The 21,921-nt window shown below is 39.4% G+C and overlaps 1 protein-coding gene across 2 annotated transcripts; it reads left to right on the top strand.

Moving 5' to 3' along the window:
• Window positions 1–308: 308 nt before the first annotated feature.
• LOC110982774 (uncharacterized) lies at window positions 309–21,733 on the top strand. 2 transcript variants are annotated; one of them, XM_087144391.1, is made up of 17 exons: window positions 309–718; window positions 5,957–6,027; window positions 9,747–9,841; window positions 10,201–10,346; window positions 10,747–10,854; window positions 12,319–12,447; window positions 13,096–13,199; window positions 13,392–13,464; window positions 13,825–13,937; window positions 14,337–14,622; window positions 15,160–15,360; window positions 15,724–15,930; window positions 16,509–16,705; window positions 17,291–17,485; window positions 17,739–17,898; window positions 18,593–18,721; window positions 19,305–21,733. In XM_087144391.1, exons 1-16 carry the CDS (start codon window positions 571–573, stop codon window positions 18,703–18,705), a joined length of 2,346 nt encoding a protein of 781 aa, XP_087000517.1. In that variant the 5' UTR covers window positions 309–570; the 3' UTR covers window positions 18,706–18,721; window positions 19,305–21,733. The 2 variants fall into 2 exon arrangements, with proteins under 2 accessions (XP_087000517.1, XP_022097122.2); XM_022241430.2 differs by lacking the exon at window positions 18,593–18,721 and having other exon boundaries at window positions 310–718.
• Window positions 21,734–21,921: the final 188 nt, after the last annotated feature.

Consider the following 21,921-nt stretch of genomic DNA (forward strand, 5'->3'; position numbering starts at 1 on the left):
AACTCAAGTTAAAGGTATAAATAACAACTACAAAACAGAACAATTAACCATGAAGTGCATGCTGAACGTAAGCCGTTGTAAATCGGCAAGATATACACAATCATTCTTGGATTATTTCCCATTCTCTGTGGGGCAGGGGGGTATTCCTTTTACACCAGTTTCACTGATCAAATGCTTAAGACACCCACGCCCATGCAAATGACGATACCGCCGATCTTGTCCCAGTTTGTAACACAGTGTCGATTTTCTTGTGTCATCGTGTTCAAAAGCTTTTCGCGCATGACTGATCATCGATCCATATCGCGTCGTGTTCAGAGGATACATCATAGACGTACGTACGCGCACGGGCGGCAGAATTTACTGAGACTGGAGCGTCGACTCCTCGGGGGTTAACCACAGGCAGGACAAGCTTGTCTCTAACAATTCCCAAATTTCAAAACATTCCCAAGAAAATCTATTATCGATCCCAAGACGTGCGTTGACCAGTGACGAGACAGTCATTTCAGACGTTTGTCGTTCAACGAGGCTTTGAGACATTGGCTGAGTTGATTTTACGAGAGAGCTGCGAAGATGGCACAGTTGATGAGCGTCGCTGTACTGACTCTTCTCATGGGGCTCAGCGCGGCGCACGTCCGTCTGACTTGGCCGCCAGCGAGGACCTACGATTTCGACTTCTTGGACAACATCCGGACCCAAGTACCTTGCGGGGTGCCCTCTGGTCAGTGAAACTTTTTCTTTCATTTGTAGACGTTTGTTTCACTTTGGTAAATTTTCTTCGTGTTTTGTGCATGAATAGCAAATTAAACCAAACTTTTTTTGCCAAATTCGGGGTACAAAATCTATTCCTTTTCCTCCTTATATGCATGGATGAATGAAGCTACCTATTATCCAACGTCAAGACGAAATGATTGTTCTGAGCAATAAATATTTCTTGGAAATGAATTGAAATGGAAGATGTAATGTCTTAAGTCTTTAAGTAAGAAAGAAGAGAGGGCTGTAGAAAAGGAGTGTTCTGGCCAAATCTCTGTTAAATGCATTAAATCTCACACAGTGTTCCATGAATTAAAATGCAGTGCAATTTTATTGCATGAGGGTTGGGTTTTCTTAATTTTGGAAGCATGCAATACATATATCTATGATTGAAATCAACTAATTAATATTTGATTGTGTGACTTTTTAGTTTTAATTTTGAAAGAAGCATCTGTTAATCTCTAACATAAGCTACAATACAAGAATTTTGACACAAACCAAGCATGCCCAGGCCTGTGAATGGTGTAAAGTTATAAAGAGATGTTGTTGTAATTAAGCAAAATGAGTGCATTTTCCTGAAAGTAATGCCCACTGTCTCAAATATGAAATTTGTGAAATTCGCCAAATTTTCCGCGATACATTTTTTGACAATCGCATCCTCACATTTTAAAATTAGAATTGGAACCCTGCTTGGGTATATCTTGAGCTGGCGTATGTTGAGATCAGTCATTGCACTAAGAATTGCTTCATTATATATATCATTGAAACCAAACCACTGTGCCTTTTTTATACCACAAACTTAAGTGTCTGTTTTTTGACCTTGTGCGACACGACAGCATGAAACGTGACAGGGTTTTGTGATTTGAACACTTGATGCCTCTTCAAAACTTTTCAAAAATCAGAAACAGTTCTCATATGACCAACTGACCAACTCTTCCATCGAATTGCATGTAGATTGATGTTTTGTTTATCAACCCATCAGTCATTGGGAAATTTTATTGGAAAATCACATGCCCAGAATAGAGCTGCTAGGATTTTGTAAGACAGTATTGACATTTTGAACATATTATAGTCTTTGTTACTCTGTAGGTCAGATGCCCAATTAGGTAGACCCCCCAACAGCCTGAACTTCTTCAACATCAGTAATCCTTGAGAACAAGGGCTATATTTGTTGCATGTCTTTATGTTTCCTGCATTGTGTGATATCCCTCATATAGATGGTAGGGACTTAGTCTTTTGGTCATTGTATTGGCTAGAATTATCAGTTTCTACTGAAGACCAAGTATCGTGCAGTTGGAACCAATTTAAGATGATGTTCAGTTTGATGTCTGAATGTCTTGTCCATTTTCCTCATTTCCTGCTTCTTCTAACAATACTGCGTTTGATGCATTGCACTTAATTTCCTGTCTTTTGTGCTCATTCGTGAGACGTCTTACAAAAATCTGCCAATCTCCTTTATGTGTTACCATGGCAACATTTACAAAAAACTACATTAATGCATATTGCATCTAGGTGGAGAATCGAACTGGAAGGCATGCGTTTTATGAAGTCCATGTGCCTTCATGTACTAAATTATACTGATTTGAATGCAGCTCAGTGCATCGTAAAAATAAAGAGGCAGAGAAAACTACAGAGATGCTCGTTCCTGTAAAACAGACAGTAACCCTACTTTACAAATCAATGGCTTCCCAGTGTACTACTGGCATTTTCGACAAATGAGGAAAATAATAAGTGTCACAAAAAGAAAATCAATAATAAAGGATTTACATCTAGAGACTCAAAATTGCTGTAAAGTGCCCTGCTTGGCAACACAAACAAGCTATGTTGGGAACTCTTCCATCACAAAGATGACATTTTTGAGTTTTCCAAGCACAGGAAACTCTCCATCAATTCCTTGCTAGCTATTGATATAAAGTGCAGAGATGTGAATCAGAGATTACATTTTGATGCATTTTGGTACCTGGAAGTTCTTTTTGTGATTAGCGTCAAAATACTTTTGCAAGCTAAGCCATTCCTGTCTTCTTGTAGACTGGATTAAGGCCATTAATTCCGTCATTTACAGCCATTATTGATCAAATGTCAAAGGTACATTGCTGGAGCTGTTTAGATCTACAGTGACATTTTTTTTCAACTTTGGATCCGGGTTTTAATAAGCTGACTCATGAACACTAATTGGCTGAGTGGAATAAAAGTTTACAGCTGTTTACATATATGTACATGTACAGTATGTATCGATTTTCCCCCCACAAATCCCAAAGCTTTTCCAGTTATATTTACTTCAAATATCCGCCTCAGTAGGGTTTCAGGCCTTTGTTCATTCACGTTGTGATCTTTGTTAGTTGCAGAGAGTAATTCATTGTGGTGGGTTTCCTTAATAGCCCCGTTTCCATGGAAATACCTTTGGAAACCTAACGTAGCTTGTTTAATTTGCAGCATCCAATTAACGCAAAGACGGCAAAGATTTAGAAAACCATTCTGGATTGGCTCTTCCATATTGTTGTGTATACCACCCGCTTTGCAGCAAAATGGAAGTTTTCATGTGGAACAAATGAGTCCATAAAAAACCCCTTTTTGACACAATCAAGTACATAAGTAAGTTCACGTACCCCTCAGGTTAATGGTTATTCAGCACAGATAGAAAAATCTGAAGCTGGGATCTCTTGTAAAATAACCGTAATGTACATTAAGGGACCAAAGGGACGGAGCCTATGGGTGGGGGGTAATCTAATGCCAAGTAAGTTGTATTTTACAAGAATCTGAGAAGCATGTTGATAATTTGCAAGAAATTTATATATTGAGACACAATTCTGTTCATGTGTAGTTTTATTTGACAGAGTCAAAGTGGATTCCTGAGGTACGGGAATAAAGCACATACATAGCTCTTCCTTTAATTGCCTTTTCTTCATTTTCACCGTTACTTGTAAGTTCATATTCTTCTAGTCTTTTCTCCCTTTTCATGAATAAAAACTTGAGGCTGTAAAATGTACATGTACCTTTTAAGAGTAATTTATTTTCTTTATCTTCTTCATAATTAATAACCTTGGAAAATGATGAGAAATGTGTGACATTTCGGTTTCCTAACAACAGCACATACAGGCATTACTGAAAAACTGCGCTTAAAGAGAAATCAAAGTGTATTTACGCATGTGTGCCTTACATCATACAATGACTTTTTTTGTGAGCTGTGCATCTATGGAAACGGTAACCATGACAGTCTTTTGTCAGCACTGACAATACCTTCGTGTTTCCTTGTTTTTCCTGTGACCTTCATGTGGAGCTCAAAGCTCTTTCACAGAATTAAATGTTAATGCGGACAGCTCCCCTTTTCCCATGTGTGTACTCCAACTACACGCGGGACTCACATGCATAATTGAAACTTTAAAAAATGGAACAAAAACTGGATAATGGTTATTTTAAAGGGCAAGGTTCATGGTGATTCACATCATTACACCTGTCTTTAACTTAATATCTGGACATGAATTAAACTTGCTACAGGTAGTTCATCCCTATGTACTTTAGATAATTTTTATTTTGATATGAAAATGGAGTACATTGTTCACGCATGTCCAGCATCCAATCCATGCATCAGTCAGCTAGAGCTTTTCTTTCACCCAACCAACAGCATTTTGCAACATTCAGAGGTATATATGTACAGTTGTACATAACCTTTTATCAATGCACATTGCCAGAAAATATGAAATTTAGGCTCAGTACTACCCCTATCTCAGAGAAAAATCTCAAAGAGTTTCTGAAAAGCTAGTCAAACTGATGGCGTTTGTCCTTGCTCATTATGCTGTCCATCTTTTTTATCAAATTAAATCTCTGAAAATGGCATTGGGATAAGCCCTTCATGGCCAGCTAATGACTATGTCCTGGTTTGGCCTTGGTGTGTTGTGGATAAGCAAAATTGTCATAGTTGTTACTTCTCCTTGAAAAAGAAGGCAAGTCAGCAAACGCCATCTGTTCAAACACCATACATTTTCCAGAAGTGCAATGCAGTGACTTTGGCTAAACCCAAATGATTTTGCACAAATCATTTGCTCTGCCAATTTGGTTTGAGAATTTCTTGAAGCTTTGCTTTGGCTGATGCATGGAGAAAGGAAACACATGTGGTTGATGCAGGGTTTTATTTTCAGATCAATTCTCAGATAAAGTCAGGAAACGGTTTTCTGTTTTGGAAGGACACTGCTGTTAGAATATATTCTGCCCAAGCACATGAGAGACTGGAAACATTCTGATAATGATTGATGAGGTACATGTACATTAGTGGTTCTTTGCGAGGCACAAAGGCAGGAATTTTTCGGTGCTTGGCAGCTACATGTATGAAATGTGCTGTATGGGTGTGGCTGGTCCAAAGTAAATATTGACAGACAGGTGTATTGGCAAACACTGCAGTTGTTTGACAGTGTGGGATATTTGAGGTCTCAAGTTGGAGTATGAGACATTGGCTACGCTTACACACCATCGCTGTTCAGATTATCACCATTTGAAGGGATCTAGACAACAATTGAAAAAGTCCTTGTATTGGTTATTGCAAACAGGCCATGGATGCCTGAGACCCGCTTTTCATTCACAGCTTGTGGAAACAAAATCAAAAGCAGTTACACTCAGTTCCTGTGACATTAGGCGTATGCATTTGTGGTTTAAACTTTGCTCAACATATGAAAGGTTTAGAAGGAATCTGGACAACAGAGTGTAAAGTGTACATGTAGGTACACATGCATGTCACTCTGGAAACACTGCATTGGAATTGGGTTTGGAGTGTAACTTTAATGTATGCATGGCTAGGGTAAAATGCAAACATGAACAGTATATTTCTGCATATTTTAAAATTATCCTTGGGCACAGCATATTGCTAGAATTATTAGGAAAGATTACAAACTTTCAGAAAATTGGTGCTTTGAATGAAGAAAACTGAGCCTCTGAAATGCAGTCAGTTTATGTGATGTTGACAAAATATTGAGAAATGGATTTCTGCACCTTTATTCAAATTTCCTGTACAGTGTCAGTGATTTGATTTCCTTTTAGGGGATTCAGCTAGCAGTTTGAATCCTAAAACTGAGATAAGGAGCATCACTCTTCAAGTAAACACTGAGGAAAAACCTCCAGCGATAAAGAGTATTTCTACAGGTACAGTTGTTCTCTGAGCCCTGTGCAAGTTACATGTACATGTAATTTGAAACTAAAGAAAACTTTTTTTTTCCAGGTGGTCTAGTGACAACATTTGCACCAGGACAGAAAGTCAATGTCACCTGGCATCTGGCATATTCACACAGGGTAAGCATGTCAGAGCCACTGCAGATGACAGAGACACATGCATGACAATGACAAATTACATGGACAAAGCTATAAACCTGACTGTGACATCAAAGATGATGATATATACTGAGGGCATACCACTGGCAAAACTAAAATGACAAAGACACTGAATGGGACAGTGAGTGACAAACACAGCAAAAATCTTACTGCAATGACATTGCAACACAAAATTACAGTGACAGTCTAAAGATGTTTAAAAGGATAAAAATTATGCAAAGCTTTCAAATATCATCTTTGAACATAGGCATAAAATAACAAATTAACACTGGCAGAAAAAATTATAAAAAAGGCCCACTTCTGCCTGTGTTATCATTTTTGTAATGGATGGAAGGGCAAATAGAAAAATGGAATACTCTTTTTGTCCAATTTTAATTGCCTTCTTTTTGAAATGTTCACAGTACAATGCATACATATGGAATCCATCAGTTTTATGTTTTGCCCCCAGATAGGAAGGGCCTTTGTAACTAACACCTGCTGTGTCAGGAGTTACTGGGAAATGTTTTAATTTTGTATGAGCAAGGACAATGGTGGCGTTATTTATGAATTCTACTGTGTGTACTGCATCTGCAGCCAACCAGAATCAGTAACAGTGCATGCATGGTTCATTATATGCCGTTTCCATGGAAGCTGGTGGTTGAAAGTCCTTGGAAATTCTGCTGAACATTTGCTAACTTGGACGGACACAAAGGAACACAAGAAAACCATTTGGGAACTTTAGTTGAAACATGCACCCATGGGCTTCTTGAAGATAATCCCTCAGTAATTTTTCTCTGACGTTGTACTGTCTTTGTTTCATGGGGGGGTAGTCTCGTGAGAAATAAACAAGACACCTTATTTGCAGAGCGGACAAAAAACTACAGCAGCTTCAAAATAGGTGAAGAAATGACAAAGTCTACCCAAGCGAGAGTATAACATTGAGTGGTGACCTGAAAATTGAATGATCTTCCACGCTCCTACAAGGGATGATTTGATTGGAGGAAAATTTCCAGTGTGGCACCTGCCTTATTAGCAATAACAAGAGAATTTTCTCTGCATCAGTTTTATTAGGTTGACTGCATTTTCTCCGAACAGAAAGCCTCAGGCTGCATTGCTTGGAAATGTTAATGATGTACATTTTGTATGTGCATACATGTATGTCAATATCTTCAGAATTCTTATTCTGAAAACAAGTTTTTGAAGGAGTTACTTTCAACAAAATTTAAGATTCTGGAGAATGGGTAAATTGTTCTTGTTTAATAACAACATCTTCAGTACTTGTTCTCAATTTTGGATTTGATTCTTTTTCATCCAAAATTGAAGATTTTCATAATTCTTTGTTTGAAAATAGAGTAAAATGACTAGAATTCTTTGGTCTGAAATCCTTTGTGTAACATCTGGAATTTTTTTATCTGCCAGCTGTCAAAGGCTGCGGTGACATGGCAAAATCTTTTGATACAAAAGTCCGTCACATTTCATGCTTCAGCTGGCCCATTCAAAATGCCAATCCCTGGTGATTTCACAGGAAATCATTGACAGTAGAGACCAAGGTTGTTTAAAGTCAGTAGCTGATGCACACCACTATCTTATCGCAGGACTTACTGTAATTGGCCATTAAATTTTACAGGTACAACTTTCCTTTCTCTGCGTAGGCGTGGTCACTAGTAAGTAATTACAGATTGTCAATGCTTGGATACACAGATATGTAACAGTTGAGAGGGAAGATTAATGCCACATAATCTAATGGATGTATACTGTGCATGGGGTATCCCTTGTTCTGATAATTCTTTGAATATAAGTTTGTATTTAGAATTGGAAAGATGTTGGGTCAATTCAGGGGCATAGTGGGCCTTTGAAATCTGTTGATGCTCTCTGCACCATAAAGGATTCTAAAATCAGTTATCACAATTCCACATCTGCATTGAAATACAGAGCAATGTGTTTTTTTTACCCTTAATTTCCTGTTTTGTTCATGTACCAGATTTTTGGAAACCAAGCTTTAACTAACACTGTATCTATTCTTTTTCCCATTTGAAGGCTTCAACCTACGTGGCATAAATTATTAAAAATTCCTGTGCCGTAAGTGATGAAAATTCACTTGTGATAAATGTTGTCTCTCTTGAAAACATCAGTTCAGGGCAGTTTCATGCAAATGTCACTGTGGTTTCCAATTTTTTTTTCACAGAAAATAAATGATCAAAGTGGGCACTGTTGTGAAGGCAGTGATCTTTGTTGCAAACAGTAACATATATCAAGGCCCCATCATCTTTACAATATATTCCAAAAAGGATTACTTTCTATTTGCCAGCTAGCGGTATAAACGTGTTTGTCATTAAAAGGGCAGAAAAGACATAATTTTAGTCTGAGAACCAGTAAGGCAGGTCTTTCCATGCAGCCAAATCCTGTGCCTAATTGTAATCTAAGCATTGTGACTGTATAGTGGTCTTGTATCCACGCTATTGATGAGATGTACGGGGTACGGTACATGAATCCTGGGTGCTCACAGTCAGAGTACCAGGTTACATAAGCAATCATTAAAGTTTGAGGCTTAAAAGATTTTCCTAATTAAGATGGATGGCTGAAGCAATGAAATCTCCAATTTTTGTTAATTGGAGGGAGATGGCTGGTAGGGTTTAAAACCAATTACTTATTCACATGCACAGATCAGATGCCATTTATGGCCTCGAAGAAAGGTCACTTTTAGCATGTTGTATCAGCCAATAAAACAGAAATACTTTCATACGAATGGACGTGAAATGCCTTATCTGCTCAACATTAAATTTGTTATGCAAGCAAGGCCTGAACAGCAGAGAACTAAGGTGAATCGGGTAGTTACAGTTGCTAGGCACCACGGCGTTGGTCCCCATATCCCGGGGCAAGGGTATTGATGATTCTCAGCCTGGTTCAGAATCAAGGGAAAGCTAAAAAACAGTATGCTGCCTTTAAATTTGTGTTACCAAACAGTGTCCGACTAAGAATTGTAGCATCTGATTTGACAGAATGACTGGAGTTTTTAGCTTTAAAAAAGGTGTTTGACATCTAGAGTAGCAACTATGATTCAGCAGATTATAGAATATTCTGTCCAAAAGGGATTCTTTTTGGCAAACCTTGGTCTAGATGTTCAATCACTGATCAGAGATGGTTGAATGAATTTCTCTTTCAAGAGCAGACTTTGACAAAGTGAAAAATATTTATACCTGACCCAAACTGTGTAGATAGGTGATTCCATGCTTATTGAATGGATAACAAAAACCACAGGCGAAAGTAATGCCTACTATAGTTACTGTATTGATTAGTCATTCATTGGAAGGTTAGGGCTCGTAGATATGGGTCGGAATAGCATAGCTCCACTCATTAAGATCACCATGCAGCTCGTTTTCACTGGTTGTAAATTGAGCAACAACCCTCTCGTCCACTTCCATAGACTCATGCATTAGCACGTCCACAAAGGCTTCCTGTATCCCTTGCAAATGTATATACATGTACATGTATGTATGTTAAAACAAGTTTGCATCAAAGAAAAATAACTTGGTCGGAGCAGAAAGGATGGGTAAAGTGCACAAAGACTGGCAGATTTCAGGCTTCCAAATGGAAAGTTCCATTTCCCCCCCCCACACAGAATTTTAGTGTGAACAGTTTTCTCCGCATGCAGTGTCCGAGCATGGGTGACCGTTTAATTGTTGTTTCGTCCTCACAATCAGGGCGGTTACAAGTTGTTCATCATTCCTCGTAATGGCTCCGAGATCATAGCCAACTTGACATCTCCCGATGGATGGATTGGCATCAATGAAACCGGGTGAGTTGGTTGGTGTCATGATCAGGAATCTTTGAAAGTGCGGCACAGAGACAAATGGGGTAAAAAAGGGTCCCTCAATACAATGCTAACATCCCACTTTCCTCTCCCCCACCCACAAAAGGGTACACCCTAAGTTACATGTACATATTAAGGCCAGTTCATACTTGAGGCAAACACGAAAGCAAATCGTATTTGAAGTCCTGAAACAGTTGCAGTGAAATTTGCTTGAGTTGAAATGATTTACTTAGCCATTTTGTGGCACAAATATTCGAACCGATTCACAATTTCACACTTGTGTTTGTATACTTTCTCAAGAAATTTATCCTGACGCAGGCCAGTTTTTTTTCCCTGGTTCACAGGGCCATCATGCATGAGGTTGAGATCCCATCAAACATGGAGGGTGACTATACCTTGGTGTTGAATCGTAATGCAGCTGAGTGGGTCACAGGCAATCCTAACCTGCCGTTCTACACATTCCACAGCTGTGCCGATATCACCATCAAAGGTGAAGAAAACAAATTTACATCAATTTATTTTTCAAGATCACGAGAAAGTGAAATGTGAAAAAGCAAATCAAAATGAAATTTTTATAAAGCACATGTACAAGGGCTGACACTGAAAGTTTAAATTCAGCTCCAACAATCTTAATTGTTCTTCTAATTTCAAACAATTTTCTCAACAACCTAAGAAAGTCTTTCAGGAGTGTAGTTATAAATTGAAAACTACCATTAAGAAATGAACTTTCACAGATTGTTTTAAGAATCAGTGTTCACTAGTAGTTTTAGAAGTAAAACAGTTTGTAAATCTAAAAATAACACTCTGTAATCTAGCACATGTGTGTTTGTTTTTCTATTACCGTGCACTATATGAATAATAATTCTTTTATATTTTTTATTGAAAAATAGCTGGTGCAGTCTGCAACACCAATATGGAATGCTCTGGCCGTGGGCAATGCACAAACAACAAGTGTGTTTGTAATGACTTAGCCAGCGGCGATTTCTGCCAGTATGTTGGTAAGTGTCAGACAAACATGAGATGCAAAGCTTCATTTCAAAGGAAAATTCTTAAACTCAACGTCTCTCTCCCACGGTAGCCAAACACTGTTTAACCTTTCATTGTGTCAAAGAGTCCCAAAGAGAGCAGACTGTGTTAACAATGAAAGTAACTCAACGATATTATAAATTCTGTGATAGTATAGAATCAGAGATGTTTCAAACTTGGAACATTTGAAAGAATAGACCCAAATCCATGATATCAATTGCTGGTTTTCTTTTATATAAAAAGGACAGCGGTGTGTGTTCTTAAACTGCAGGCAATTTAAGTGACAAAAGCAATGGACTCAACTTCTCCCAGTACATACATGAACATGTGTGTAAAGGGAACTCTTTCACCAAATTGTGTGAATGTTGAACAAGGACCAAGCATTTGCCAAAAGTTCTTTTCATACATGCCTTAGTCTGAGAAAATTCTTTCAGCCAATAAAAATCCAGGACAAAAGCTTGCCAACTGACATGTTTATTGTCCCGCAACACAACCACACACACAGACATGTACAACATGTTTTTTGGGCAATCATGGACGTTCATATTGTCCTCTTTTGTTCATACTTTAACTTTTTTGGAAGGCCTCTAATATGTTTTGTACACGTTTGGCAATCGTAGACGTATCGGGCACTCGTGGACGTATCGGAAATCGTGGGCAGTCATTAATTCTTTTGTTTAATGTCCACAATTGTTTGGGAACATCAGTGTATTTGCTTGCCTTTATGTATAGTATAGTTTATTAAAATAGTACTGTGCCATTGTACATGCATACATGGCAATTATAGACATTAAGCTTCCACCAATTAGTACGAGCGGAATTTGTGATCTACATTATTTACAATGTCTTTAATTGTCCATCTGTAAATAATTCAGAAATGCATGCAATTACACGCATTTGTAATTTCCACAGAAAATTGTCTTTTGGCATTAATGGGAGCTTGGTTTAAAATCAGATGAGCTCACATGCAGTCAATTCGCATTCAGATTGTAAATGTGTTTTTCTTTGAATGGACTCTGATAGGCAACTTTGTACAGTACACCTGTCTATTGTTTGTTCTCATTAGCAGAATTAGGCAACACAACTTGGGTTGGGGGAACTAAGCAAGTTTTTGTTTGTTCCTTGTTACACCTGTGAAGCCATGAAGCTATTTTAATAGCTCTATTGTGCAACGCTAACTATGGGAGCATTGTGCTGATTTACTGGACAGAAAAAATATTTTTGAATGCACTTCTTTCAGGTGAATACATTTACAGGGTTGTGTGTTCATTCAGTTGAAATAATTCTGGTGCCCTAGCTGTGCACAGTTTCTGAGCAATTAGGCACTACACATGTCCTCACTGAGCGTTTGTTTGGATAAAGCACCGTACTACAGTTCATCACACTCGCTGATGGAACAGCAAAGCAGTTAGTTATTGATTTTCTTCCCCCATCAGATGACTGCATGAATGCACAAGACTGCAGTAATCACGGTGAATGCACCGAAATCTCCGATGTCACCTACACGTTTCCCCGGTCCGTCTGCTTCTGCAGAGATGGTTACTTCGGAAATCAGTGTGAAAAAGGTGAATGTTTGTGTGGAGACTTCCCGTTCCAAGATATGAGCCAGTGGTAGAATGAATATTAAAGTGGGGAAGGGGAGGGATGTTAGACCATGAGGCGTCAGTCATTAAAGGTCAAGTCATTGCCCCATTGTGTTCTGACAAAGGATTGGCAGAGGAGTATCCCCATTTCAATCACCAGTGACATCAGTTATAGGAAAAACAAAGCTCTCCAAAATGTTCAGCTTCAAAAGCTCTGAAATATTGATCTTCAAATCTCGTCTCTCCTAAATATCTGGCTCACTGGGAGCCCAAGCCTGTGTAGATCAGCAATTTTCACTTGAAAGAGCAGTGTTTCTCATTACTCAATACTGGTACTCAGGTGCTTTTTGGGTATTTTGTCAGGTACTCAGGTACAAGAATTCCATGTTTTCATATACACTCATGGAAATACATGTATTTACTTGACAACGACCCCCTCCTGGTTGACGCCAAAAATGGGAAGAAGTGGTGAAGAGAGCAAGAATTGCTGTTAGACGCTCACATTCATCAGACAGGTGATCTGTCCTGAACATACACGATACTTGAGAAGTAAATATCACTTGACCGAGTAACTACTGACCACAGTGAATGTGTTTGCAGAACTTTACAGTGTGTTTGTTATTTGTCCAGAAAATCCCTCGAACTTCAAGGTTGACATGACGATGGAGGAAATGTCCAGCTACTTCCACAGGGATCTGTCTGACTCCATGTCCGTGTACTACAAAATCCTGACAGTAAGTCTGAGGATTTGACATAAGTAATGGGCTTGGAACAGTGTTCAAATTCCATCTCTGCTGGCTGAATTCAAATCCTACCCAGGTTTATGTGGACGTGGAGTGTTCACCTCCACTGTATTTTTACCTTAAATTTGTAGGACAATTGTAGCTAGATTACAAACGTGAGTTCTGCTTTGATTGTATTGTCAGGCCTCGAATGAAGTTGAAGTGGTCGTCAAATCGACTGGGAAAAGTTGGATTGGATTTGGATGGCGCCCCAGAGGTATGTCTTACAGAGAATTGGCTGTGTAGATAAGCTTCATGTACAACCTCATCACCGCCTTTCATTTGTCTTACGCAGTTGAATTTAGCAAATATTAATTATGCTGCAGTTGAAAAATGGAAAGGTGTTTGTATGTAATCCCATATCTGAATTTGTTCTTTTATTGTCAAGTAAAGTCACTGCTTTACTCTGTCAATGAGTTTGGAGCCTTTAACTCTATTGACTTGAATCGCAAGAGAACACATTGGCCAATTACGCTGTACCATTTGCAGCTGTCATCAAGACCAATGTGATGATTTGAAATTGCTGTCCCTTCGATCCACACAGGCTCAGCTTTTCTTTCTGTGCTTCACTTGTCAGGTATGAACGGCACCTGTCGTAACTTCCCTGTCGCCTACCGCTCTGGGGCAGTACCGGAAGGGGAACCAGAGGGGGAACCGGTGGGGGAACCGGGAGCTGAGCCACCATCTACGGTAGGCATGAATCCTCTGATTCAGCTGGCATTGATAAAAGAAATGGAGTCACAGTCTTGAGAAAACAAGAGAAAAAGAACACAGTAGGAGCCTTCAAACATCTTGGGGAGTTATTGTTTCTCCAAAGTGCTGTCCTACAAATGGAAGCTGCAGGAAATATTTGGTTTTACACTTTGTCTCCACTTCTGTTTACCGGGGCTGGAACCACATCAACAAAGCCAACACTTGGTTTGATATGTGTGCTAGTTACCAGCCAAAACACATCGTATTCCATGACTGCTACTTGACTTTCTCTGTGTTGTCTTCTACTTAATAACTCCCTGAGATACGATCTGGTAAGCCAAGAGGCTGTTTGTATTAGGGGGTGAAATGGTTCTGTACTGCATTCATTTTGTGTAGGGACGCCGCCGTCGTTCCGTGCGCTCAGTACGGATACCCCGCCACTCACATGGTGACGACATGGACATGATGAGTGATGAGTGTGTCCCATGGGGTTCTGGAGGTGCTGAGCCAGGGGCGGAGCCTGAGCCAGGGGCGGAGCCTGAACCAGGGGCGGAGCCTGAACCAGGGGCGGAGCCATCTGCTGAACCAGGGGCAGAGCCATCTGCCGAACCAGGGGCGGAACCAGGGGCAGAACCAGGGGCGGAACCCGGGGCGGAACCAGGGGCGGAACCAGGGGCAGAAGGTGAGACCTATCCCTAGTGAAGCAGATACTCCTTTGCTCCTCCTGAATATTTATGTTCCAAAGAATTACCCGTTGTGTTCATGCAAATAAGCACACCCTTACATTGAATTTAATTCATTGATACATGTAAATGCATTTATGTCAAGTCAGTTCAATATACGCAGCTTTAAAACTTGATATTGAAAATCACCTTTTCAGACATTTTGCCCTTGACAGTAACCCCAGAACTTGCTGTCCATATTGTTAGTCACATCCAATGACTTGAAGCAAACTACATGTCTTGTAGCACTTCACACAAAGTGGCATTTTGAAAGTCAGTGTGCTCTTGTTTTTAACACATTCTTGTTAAAATGATTACAAGGCTTATTTTGTAGATAAAGTGCTTTCAATTTGAAGAAAATTTGATTGTTTACCATCAACATTGTACCGTGGGGACCAAAAATGGCACTGGTATAGTTACTTTGTGAAAGAATTCAAGACTTTCATTTCATCAAAGTCAGATCCTAAAATCCATGATTTTATATTTTGTCTATTCAGTATCACTCCACCCCATGGATTGCGTGGATATTGTCATCGGTATGGTGGACGGGACATTGTCGCGTGTCGGTGATTACTACACCCGTGATCGGTCCACGCCAAGACCCGACAACTTCTACGGAGGAACAGACAGCTTGACAGCTGCAGGAGGCAAGGAGTACAGCGATCACACCATCATCAAATTCCGCAAGAAATTAATGTGTGAGTTAGTTGTCACTTCCATCAATCACAAGTTTGTTTCTGATATGTCCTAGTTTCCGTCCAAACAGTAAACATGGACAGTCTACAACATATGAAAGGAAAAAAGTGAGTTTGAGTTCATGCGCCTGGAATTTAGTGTTGTCTCCAGAAAAAAAAAATTGGGGGGGGTAATATTCTTAGTCTTTAGAATTTCAACAATTAACCGTGGTGTCAACGGCGTGGGGATTGAGATCGACACACATCACCAAATATGGTCATCACTTTTTTTCAGTGGGCCAACTTGGCAAGGTTTTTTTGTAATCCTCACCTCAGGCAGTTGTGGTACAAAATGAGATAACTTTTTGTCCCTTTATTTTCTGCTAGCCACCGAACGCTCTGATCACAGCATCGTGAATGGACCCATGAACGTCATCTTTGCACGAGGCCAGGACTACGGGAAGTACGTGCATAACCCGCCCAGCGGCGTCGAGTTCTGTACCACCAACCAGCGGTTCTACAAACGGTTTGAGCTGAAATACCACGGCACTCACCCAAACCAGCGCCGACAGGTGCCCAACTTTAATTTTTATGGTATGTTAAAGTCATCTCCATCAGTGGTTAGAATACTTCTCTAGAACAAACAAGCTGCCCTGTGATATGTTCTTGATTTTGTTTTGATCACAAGCGTAAGCCCTGATAATACAAGAACTATTTGTACAAGTATCTTTGAAAACTACCATAGAGTGCTGTAAATTTTGTGGTCTAGTTAGTACATACAAGAACTGGAGGAATATTTTCCTTTTGCCTGATAGAAGTAACATGTCTTCCTCTGGTTATACTTTCCTTAACCCTAACACTCCTCTGTCCTCCAACAGGTGAAGGATTGACGAGGGTTAGGGTTAATATTATTTGACTGAATAAACCTTTTAAAAACCACTCATTGTTGCAAAATTGAAGGGAAACTCAGTGGTTGCTCGCAGGATAATTCAAATCAGGAGACAATGACAGCTTTTCAAAGACTCTGTAACATGGCTTTGGGACAACAAAATTTAGACTGGACATTTCTCTGCCAGTATGGACAGTTCAGACAATTTTACAAGTCAAGGAATTGTCAGCTGTAGCATGGCAAGCATGTTATGTTAAACTTTTTGTGGCTTTGTCCTCGACAGAGGATCCCAATGCGGTGCCACCCAGTGGCCCATGCGTTGGTATGTTCTCCGATCCTGTGAACTGCCAAGGAGATGCCTGCAACTACCGAATCACCTGGACGTACAGAGAGGCTGATGATAAGATCCAATTCACCATTGTTGCTAAGACGGAGAGCAACAGGTGGACCGGAGTGGGCTTTTCCAGGCAGGGTGCAATGGTACTTGAAGCTGAAGTTAATTAACAGAATTAAATGCTTTGAGGATTAATAAATTGCAAATTTAAAGCAAAATTGAAACAAGGTTATAACATCCAGTTCCAAGCTGTGCATATAACATATATTGGCTAAGCCAGAAGGGTTATGAAGTTTAGGTGAGGCATTTTCTGGACAGTTTGCATCAGTAAGAGCGATAAAGAAAATATTGATTTTATCATACATTCTTCATCTTTTAAGAAATCGCGTTGGCCAGTAGACTGCGTTCAACTAGTTCGTTTACTCCAGTGGTAAAATATCTTTCATGTGGACTTGCTGGAGTATAATCCTCTGATAGAGATATGACTGTTGCATGTTAAGACTTTGTGTTCACTCGCTTGATATGCCAGAGGGTGAAGACACTCTTGACTGTCACAAACGGTGACATTTGGATCGGGGGGTAGGGAGGGGGACTCCCTTGATTGGTGCTGATGATTGGCTCACTACTGAGCCACTAATTCCTTGATCCAGTAGCCAGGCTCTTCGCGGAGCAACACTAAGGAATCTGTTGAAAATTCCGACAGCAGTTTCCTCTCTTCCTGGTCTTGGCAGATCGATTCGGACGCCGTCATTGCTTTCCGCAGAGCCGATGGCATGGTGGCTGTCGAAGACCGCTTCTTGATGGGTAAGAGTCAGAACAGGGTGGTCGTCGACGAAACCAACAATCTTGAAGAGGTGTCGGCCTCTTACAACAACGGTGTCATGACGCTGTCCTTCAGACGTCTGAGGAACACTGGGGATAACCAGGTAAGACATCTCCCCTCCTCCCTGGAAAAACTCACTTTGAGAAGTGTGGACATCAGTGACTTCTCAAAAAGTTTGGGGTGAAGAAGACATGGGTCAGTAAAGGCTGTGCTGAAATCAGGAAAGGCGTGACAAATTTTGATATATTTGTGTGAAGCATCACCTTTACTGTAAAACAAAACTGAAGCAGTTTCACGGAAGTTGACTTGTTTTATACCAAGACATTTGGACCTCCTCTCTTGGTTTTTTTTTCCAGGATGTTGCCTTCACTGATGATCCTGATGGGTGTCTTCATTTCCTCATTCCTCTCCGAGGAGGTACATTCACTGAAGGAACGCCCAACGTGTTATCCATTCACGCGGAAACACCAATCGCATCTCAGAAATTCTGCATCAAGGCTTGCGACGAAGGGCCAGGTAAAATATTTCCCTGCTGTACGGCGGTAAAAGTACTCTCCGGTATGCTTCTCCTCTCTTGCAGGACACTTAGTACCTTGGTAAAAATGAAGATCTTGCTCTGAATATTTCATCCCCACATTTTGGCACACAATCCGTTAATGAGATTCAAATGAGCCTTTCCAAACATGGGGCTGTCAATTGTCAGCAAAATTCTAGGCAGCCACTTTTCAAGGGGTAACAAATTCAAATCATGGTGGTACACTAGCATTGATCAACTTCATTCTTGTCTTCTTGTCAGTATTTCTGCCAAGATTGTAGTCCTAATCACTACTGGTTCACTCTGAAATCGTTGCTCTGCTGTCATTTCAATCTGTCTAATCCTATTACAGATCTGACAAGACTTAATTCTGATCTCTCTGTGATTCATCTACTGACCTGCATTTGATGTGTCTGCCTCTCCTATTCTGTGAAGATACAATCCCCAGTAATCTCTATTAAATCTCCTTGAATCTCCGATTAATTCACTCATTCTTGACAACTGCTTAAAGCTTAATAAACCTAAATTGATGTATATCGGGACTTACGCCTTGCTTCTATGTCAGCTAATCTTGTCAGTAGGATAAATCTGCCAAATTCTGATCTCCTTCAGACAATCTCCTTGCATGTTTCAACCATTCGACTAATTTTCATTTCTTGCTCTCTCTTTGTCAAGTCATTGTGACTGCTAGTGAAATGCCAGAGGGAACTGCCTCCCCGCTTGCTTCTCTCTCTGTTGGTACCCTGCTTGCTGGTTCCTATCTCACTAATTGCTTGCTTTTCATCTAAACCTGCTCATACATAGGTTTGTTCCATTGTTGCATGTGACATTTGAACAAATTTCCTTATTTTGGGAGTCTTTTAAGCTTGATTTTGCTTCACGAGAAGAGAAGAAATCGGGGCTTTTATATTTGGAATAGTGTAAGCAACACATTACTGGAGGCAGAAGTTGTTGGTGCCGATAAATTTAGATTTCCCTTTTTATATTTAAACATACTTTTTTGCCTTTTTTTAAATTCACCAATCATAATCTCTACAATGTACAGTGAAGGTTCATGTGAATTGAACAGCATAATTTTTTTTTCATACAAATAAGTTGGAAACAACTGTTTGTGGGGTCAAATGATCTTTTGTCATGAAAAACTGTGAAAATTTAAGAAAAGTCACCAAAAGGATTGAGGGGGCCCCAAATGAACAATTTTCCTGTCTGAGTTTCCACATGGACATTCTCCTAAAAACACTTCCATCCAGGTACTTTTTCTCCATCATTCTTAGAGAACTCTCTCTTCAAGATGCAAAACGAGGAGGAAGGTGACTGTGGAAATCTGCCCCGAGCAGCCATAGACTGTAATTTGTGACAAGTTTTGGTTTTTATTTGTTCTTTCCAGGAGGCCCCAGAGACAGTGGTGCAAATCTCTCAGCAAGACTGAGTCCCGTCATCATTTTTATGATTCTGACCTTCATCTTGAAGATGTAAACAGGATGTAAAGCATCCAGGCGTAAGCATCACAATGCAGTTAGTATTCAATCGAATGTAAACAAAATTTGAACAACACAAACCAGCCTGATAACCATTCTGAAAACAAAGCTTGTCTGATGTTCATCCTCAAGATGTAAACGACACAAAGCTTTCGAAATTTGTCTCAATGATGCAGATGCCTGTCAGGTGCACTGACCTCGCCTCCTCACACTACAGCTTTGACATCACTTTATCATCATATCAACATACAACCAGTCAACCGAAGTTTACAAATCTTATCATGAGCAACACACTGGTCACAGTTACTTGCATCATGAAGATAAACCCCCCTTTAAAAAATATTGTAAGAATGGTCATGTATTGTGTTGTATGTCGGCATTGCACAGATTTATCATTCTTAAAAATTGAATTTTTGGTCACAATACAAATTATGCTTGTAGTCTTGTACCACGCAAAAAGAACAAAAATACACTTCACAGATAGTACATGTTAACGTAAGCCCATAGATATAAACAAGTGGAAGCCTTTATAAGACTGCCCAAAACTTGCTTTGGACAAGAGCAAAAACGTGTTTGGTGAGAAAGTTTGTATTTTGTTGATTTTTGTTCATTTTTTCCCCCTGCACAACACTGAAAGGTTTATTCATTCACGATTGGGGTATCAAAACTTACAGAGATGGCGTTTTGGAAACAGGTTCAGAAAAATTAAAGATTGTAGTTCATTTGACACTTTAAGGCATAAAATGAGGCTGCAAGTACTGGGTCCAGGTACCAGGCTGATATGCCGCTGTAGACACATGGAACACTGAGGAGGCATGGTTGGGTAAGAACTTTGAGGGGTTTTCTAGGAATGGTACATAGATGTCTTAATATGGTTATTGGACTCAATTAGAGACATGCTAGGCTAAAGAAGGCTGAAATGTGAATTCGTTAAGAAGAGAGGCTGTAATTTGATCTTTAGAAACACCTACATATTTCAACAATTTATCTTCTCTGTTTGAGGTTCCAATTTCATTTTGTCAGATCATGTTTAGTAGGTGATTGACCAAAGTTTTTGGACACTTACATGTAAGTGCACTTAGAACATATTCAGATACCACTATTCCTGTGAGATCAAGGAGTAAATGAAGTACTTAAAACTTTAGATGTCTTTATGTAAATTTTTGCTATGTATTAATTTTGTCCATTTACTGGAAGTTAAACCTTTTGACATGATATATCATTTTAGAGTAATTATATTTCTTGAATTTCCCAATGTAATTTGTAAAGTTGCGTTTATGAAGTTAAATATGTTAACAGTAGTAAAGTTTAAATTGAAAGTGTGGACAAATCTTGAATTTAGTTAGCTATTTTGATGGTGTGGAATTACATTCAGAGAAACTGAACAAAATTGCCAGGTGCGTCTTACGCTTCTTGCACATTCTGTAGAGGCTTTGATCTAACTTTTACAGTAAATTTTAGAGTAATATTCAAATGTGTATGTTTCTGAGAATCTATATTTAGCACTCTTTCAGATTAATCTATTTTATTCAAGACCAAGGTTACGTGTGTGTGTATTTGAGACTTTTGCACAAAGAAATCTTGAGAGTTGAATCATTGCTGTATATTTTGAAATATTTATCCTTAATGGCTCTAAAACAGAACAGTATTCTGTGAAATATTTCTGTCCAATTTTATGACAAATTGTTGATGATCCAGTTTTTAAAGAAAAAAGTTTCTGACTGTATTATGAACTGTGAGATGCTGTTGGATGATAAAGAGTTTTTACACTCTATTCAAGGAACAGAAGTGTACAATGAAGGTACATGTACATGTAAATAAATGTATGCTATACACAGAACAGGCTGAGGATCCTGCTGTCCGATGGATTTTCTGCCTTCATATTTTGCCAGAGGGCTTTTTCTACCTGCGTTATTCATTGTCTTGTTTGAGCAACTTACGATAACGCCATGAAATCTGGGAACATGACCATAAGCACGTGCTATTGTAGGCTGATGTATTTCGACTTTCTACAGGCACATAGTCCAACAGTTGGATGTCCAGATTCATCGGATATACAAAGTATACCAAGATGTCTGCACAAAACCAACTACAACTCAACGGGTGCTTCAATCCGAGGCAATCACTATTTTTTTACACATTAACATTTCCAAGCTCGGTCTTTAGAGGAGCAAAACCCGGTTGAGACAAAGAAAACTCAGGAACATCTGCAGTGGGCCCACTCTCCTTTAAACTTTGCAGTGTTCTACACAACTTGTACTTTAGACAATATGAAGTGTTTTAAATCTCTTGTAAGCACTTTGTTTTAACTTTATGGAATAAAAATAGGAGAAAAATATCTATCGTGTTTCAGTTTGGCTTTTGCTTAAAATTGTGAATTAGATTAATTCTGAATTGGGAGCAAAGTCCTGCTGACATAATGTGTCTTTTTATTCCACTTAACAGTTCAAGCACACCTGCTTCAAACTTCTCCACATATATTAGTTCCTCTAACACTCCCGTGTGAGCAAACTTTGCACAGAAGTG

The sequence above is a fragment of the Acanthaster planci genome, linkage group LG12, assembly GCF_054643075.1.
Source record: "Acanthaster planci isolate LZ-2023a linkage group LG12, COTS_SCS, whole genome shotgun sequence".
In the NCBI taxonomy this organism is placed as follows: domain Eukaryota; kingdom Metazoa; phylum Echinodermata; class Asteroidea; order Valvatida; family Acanthasteridae; genus Acanthaster; species Acanthaster planci.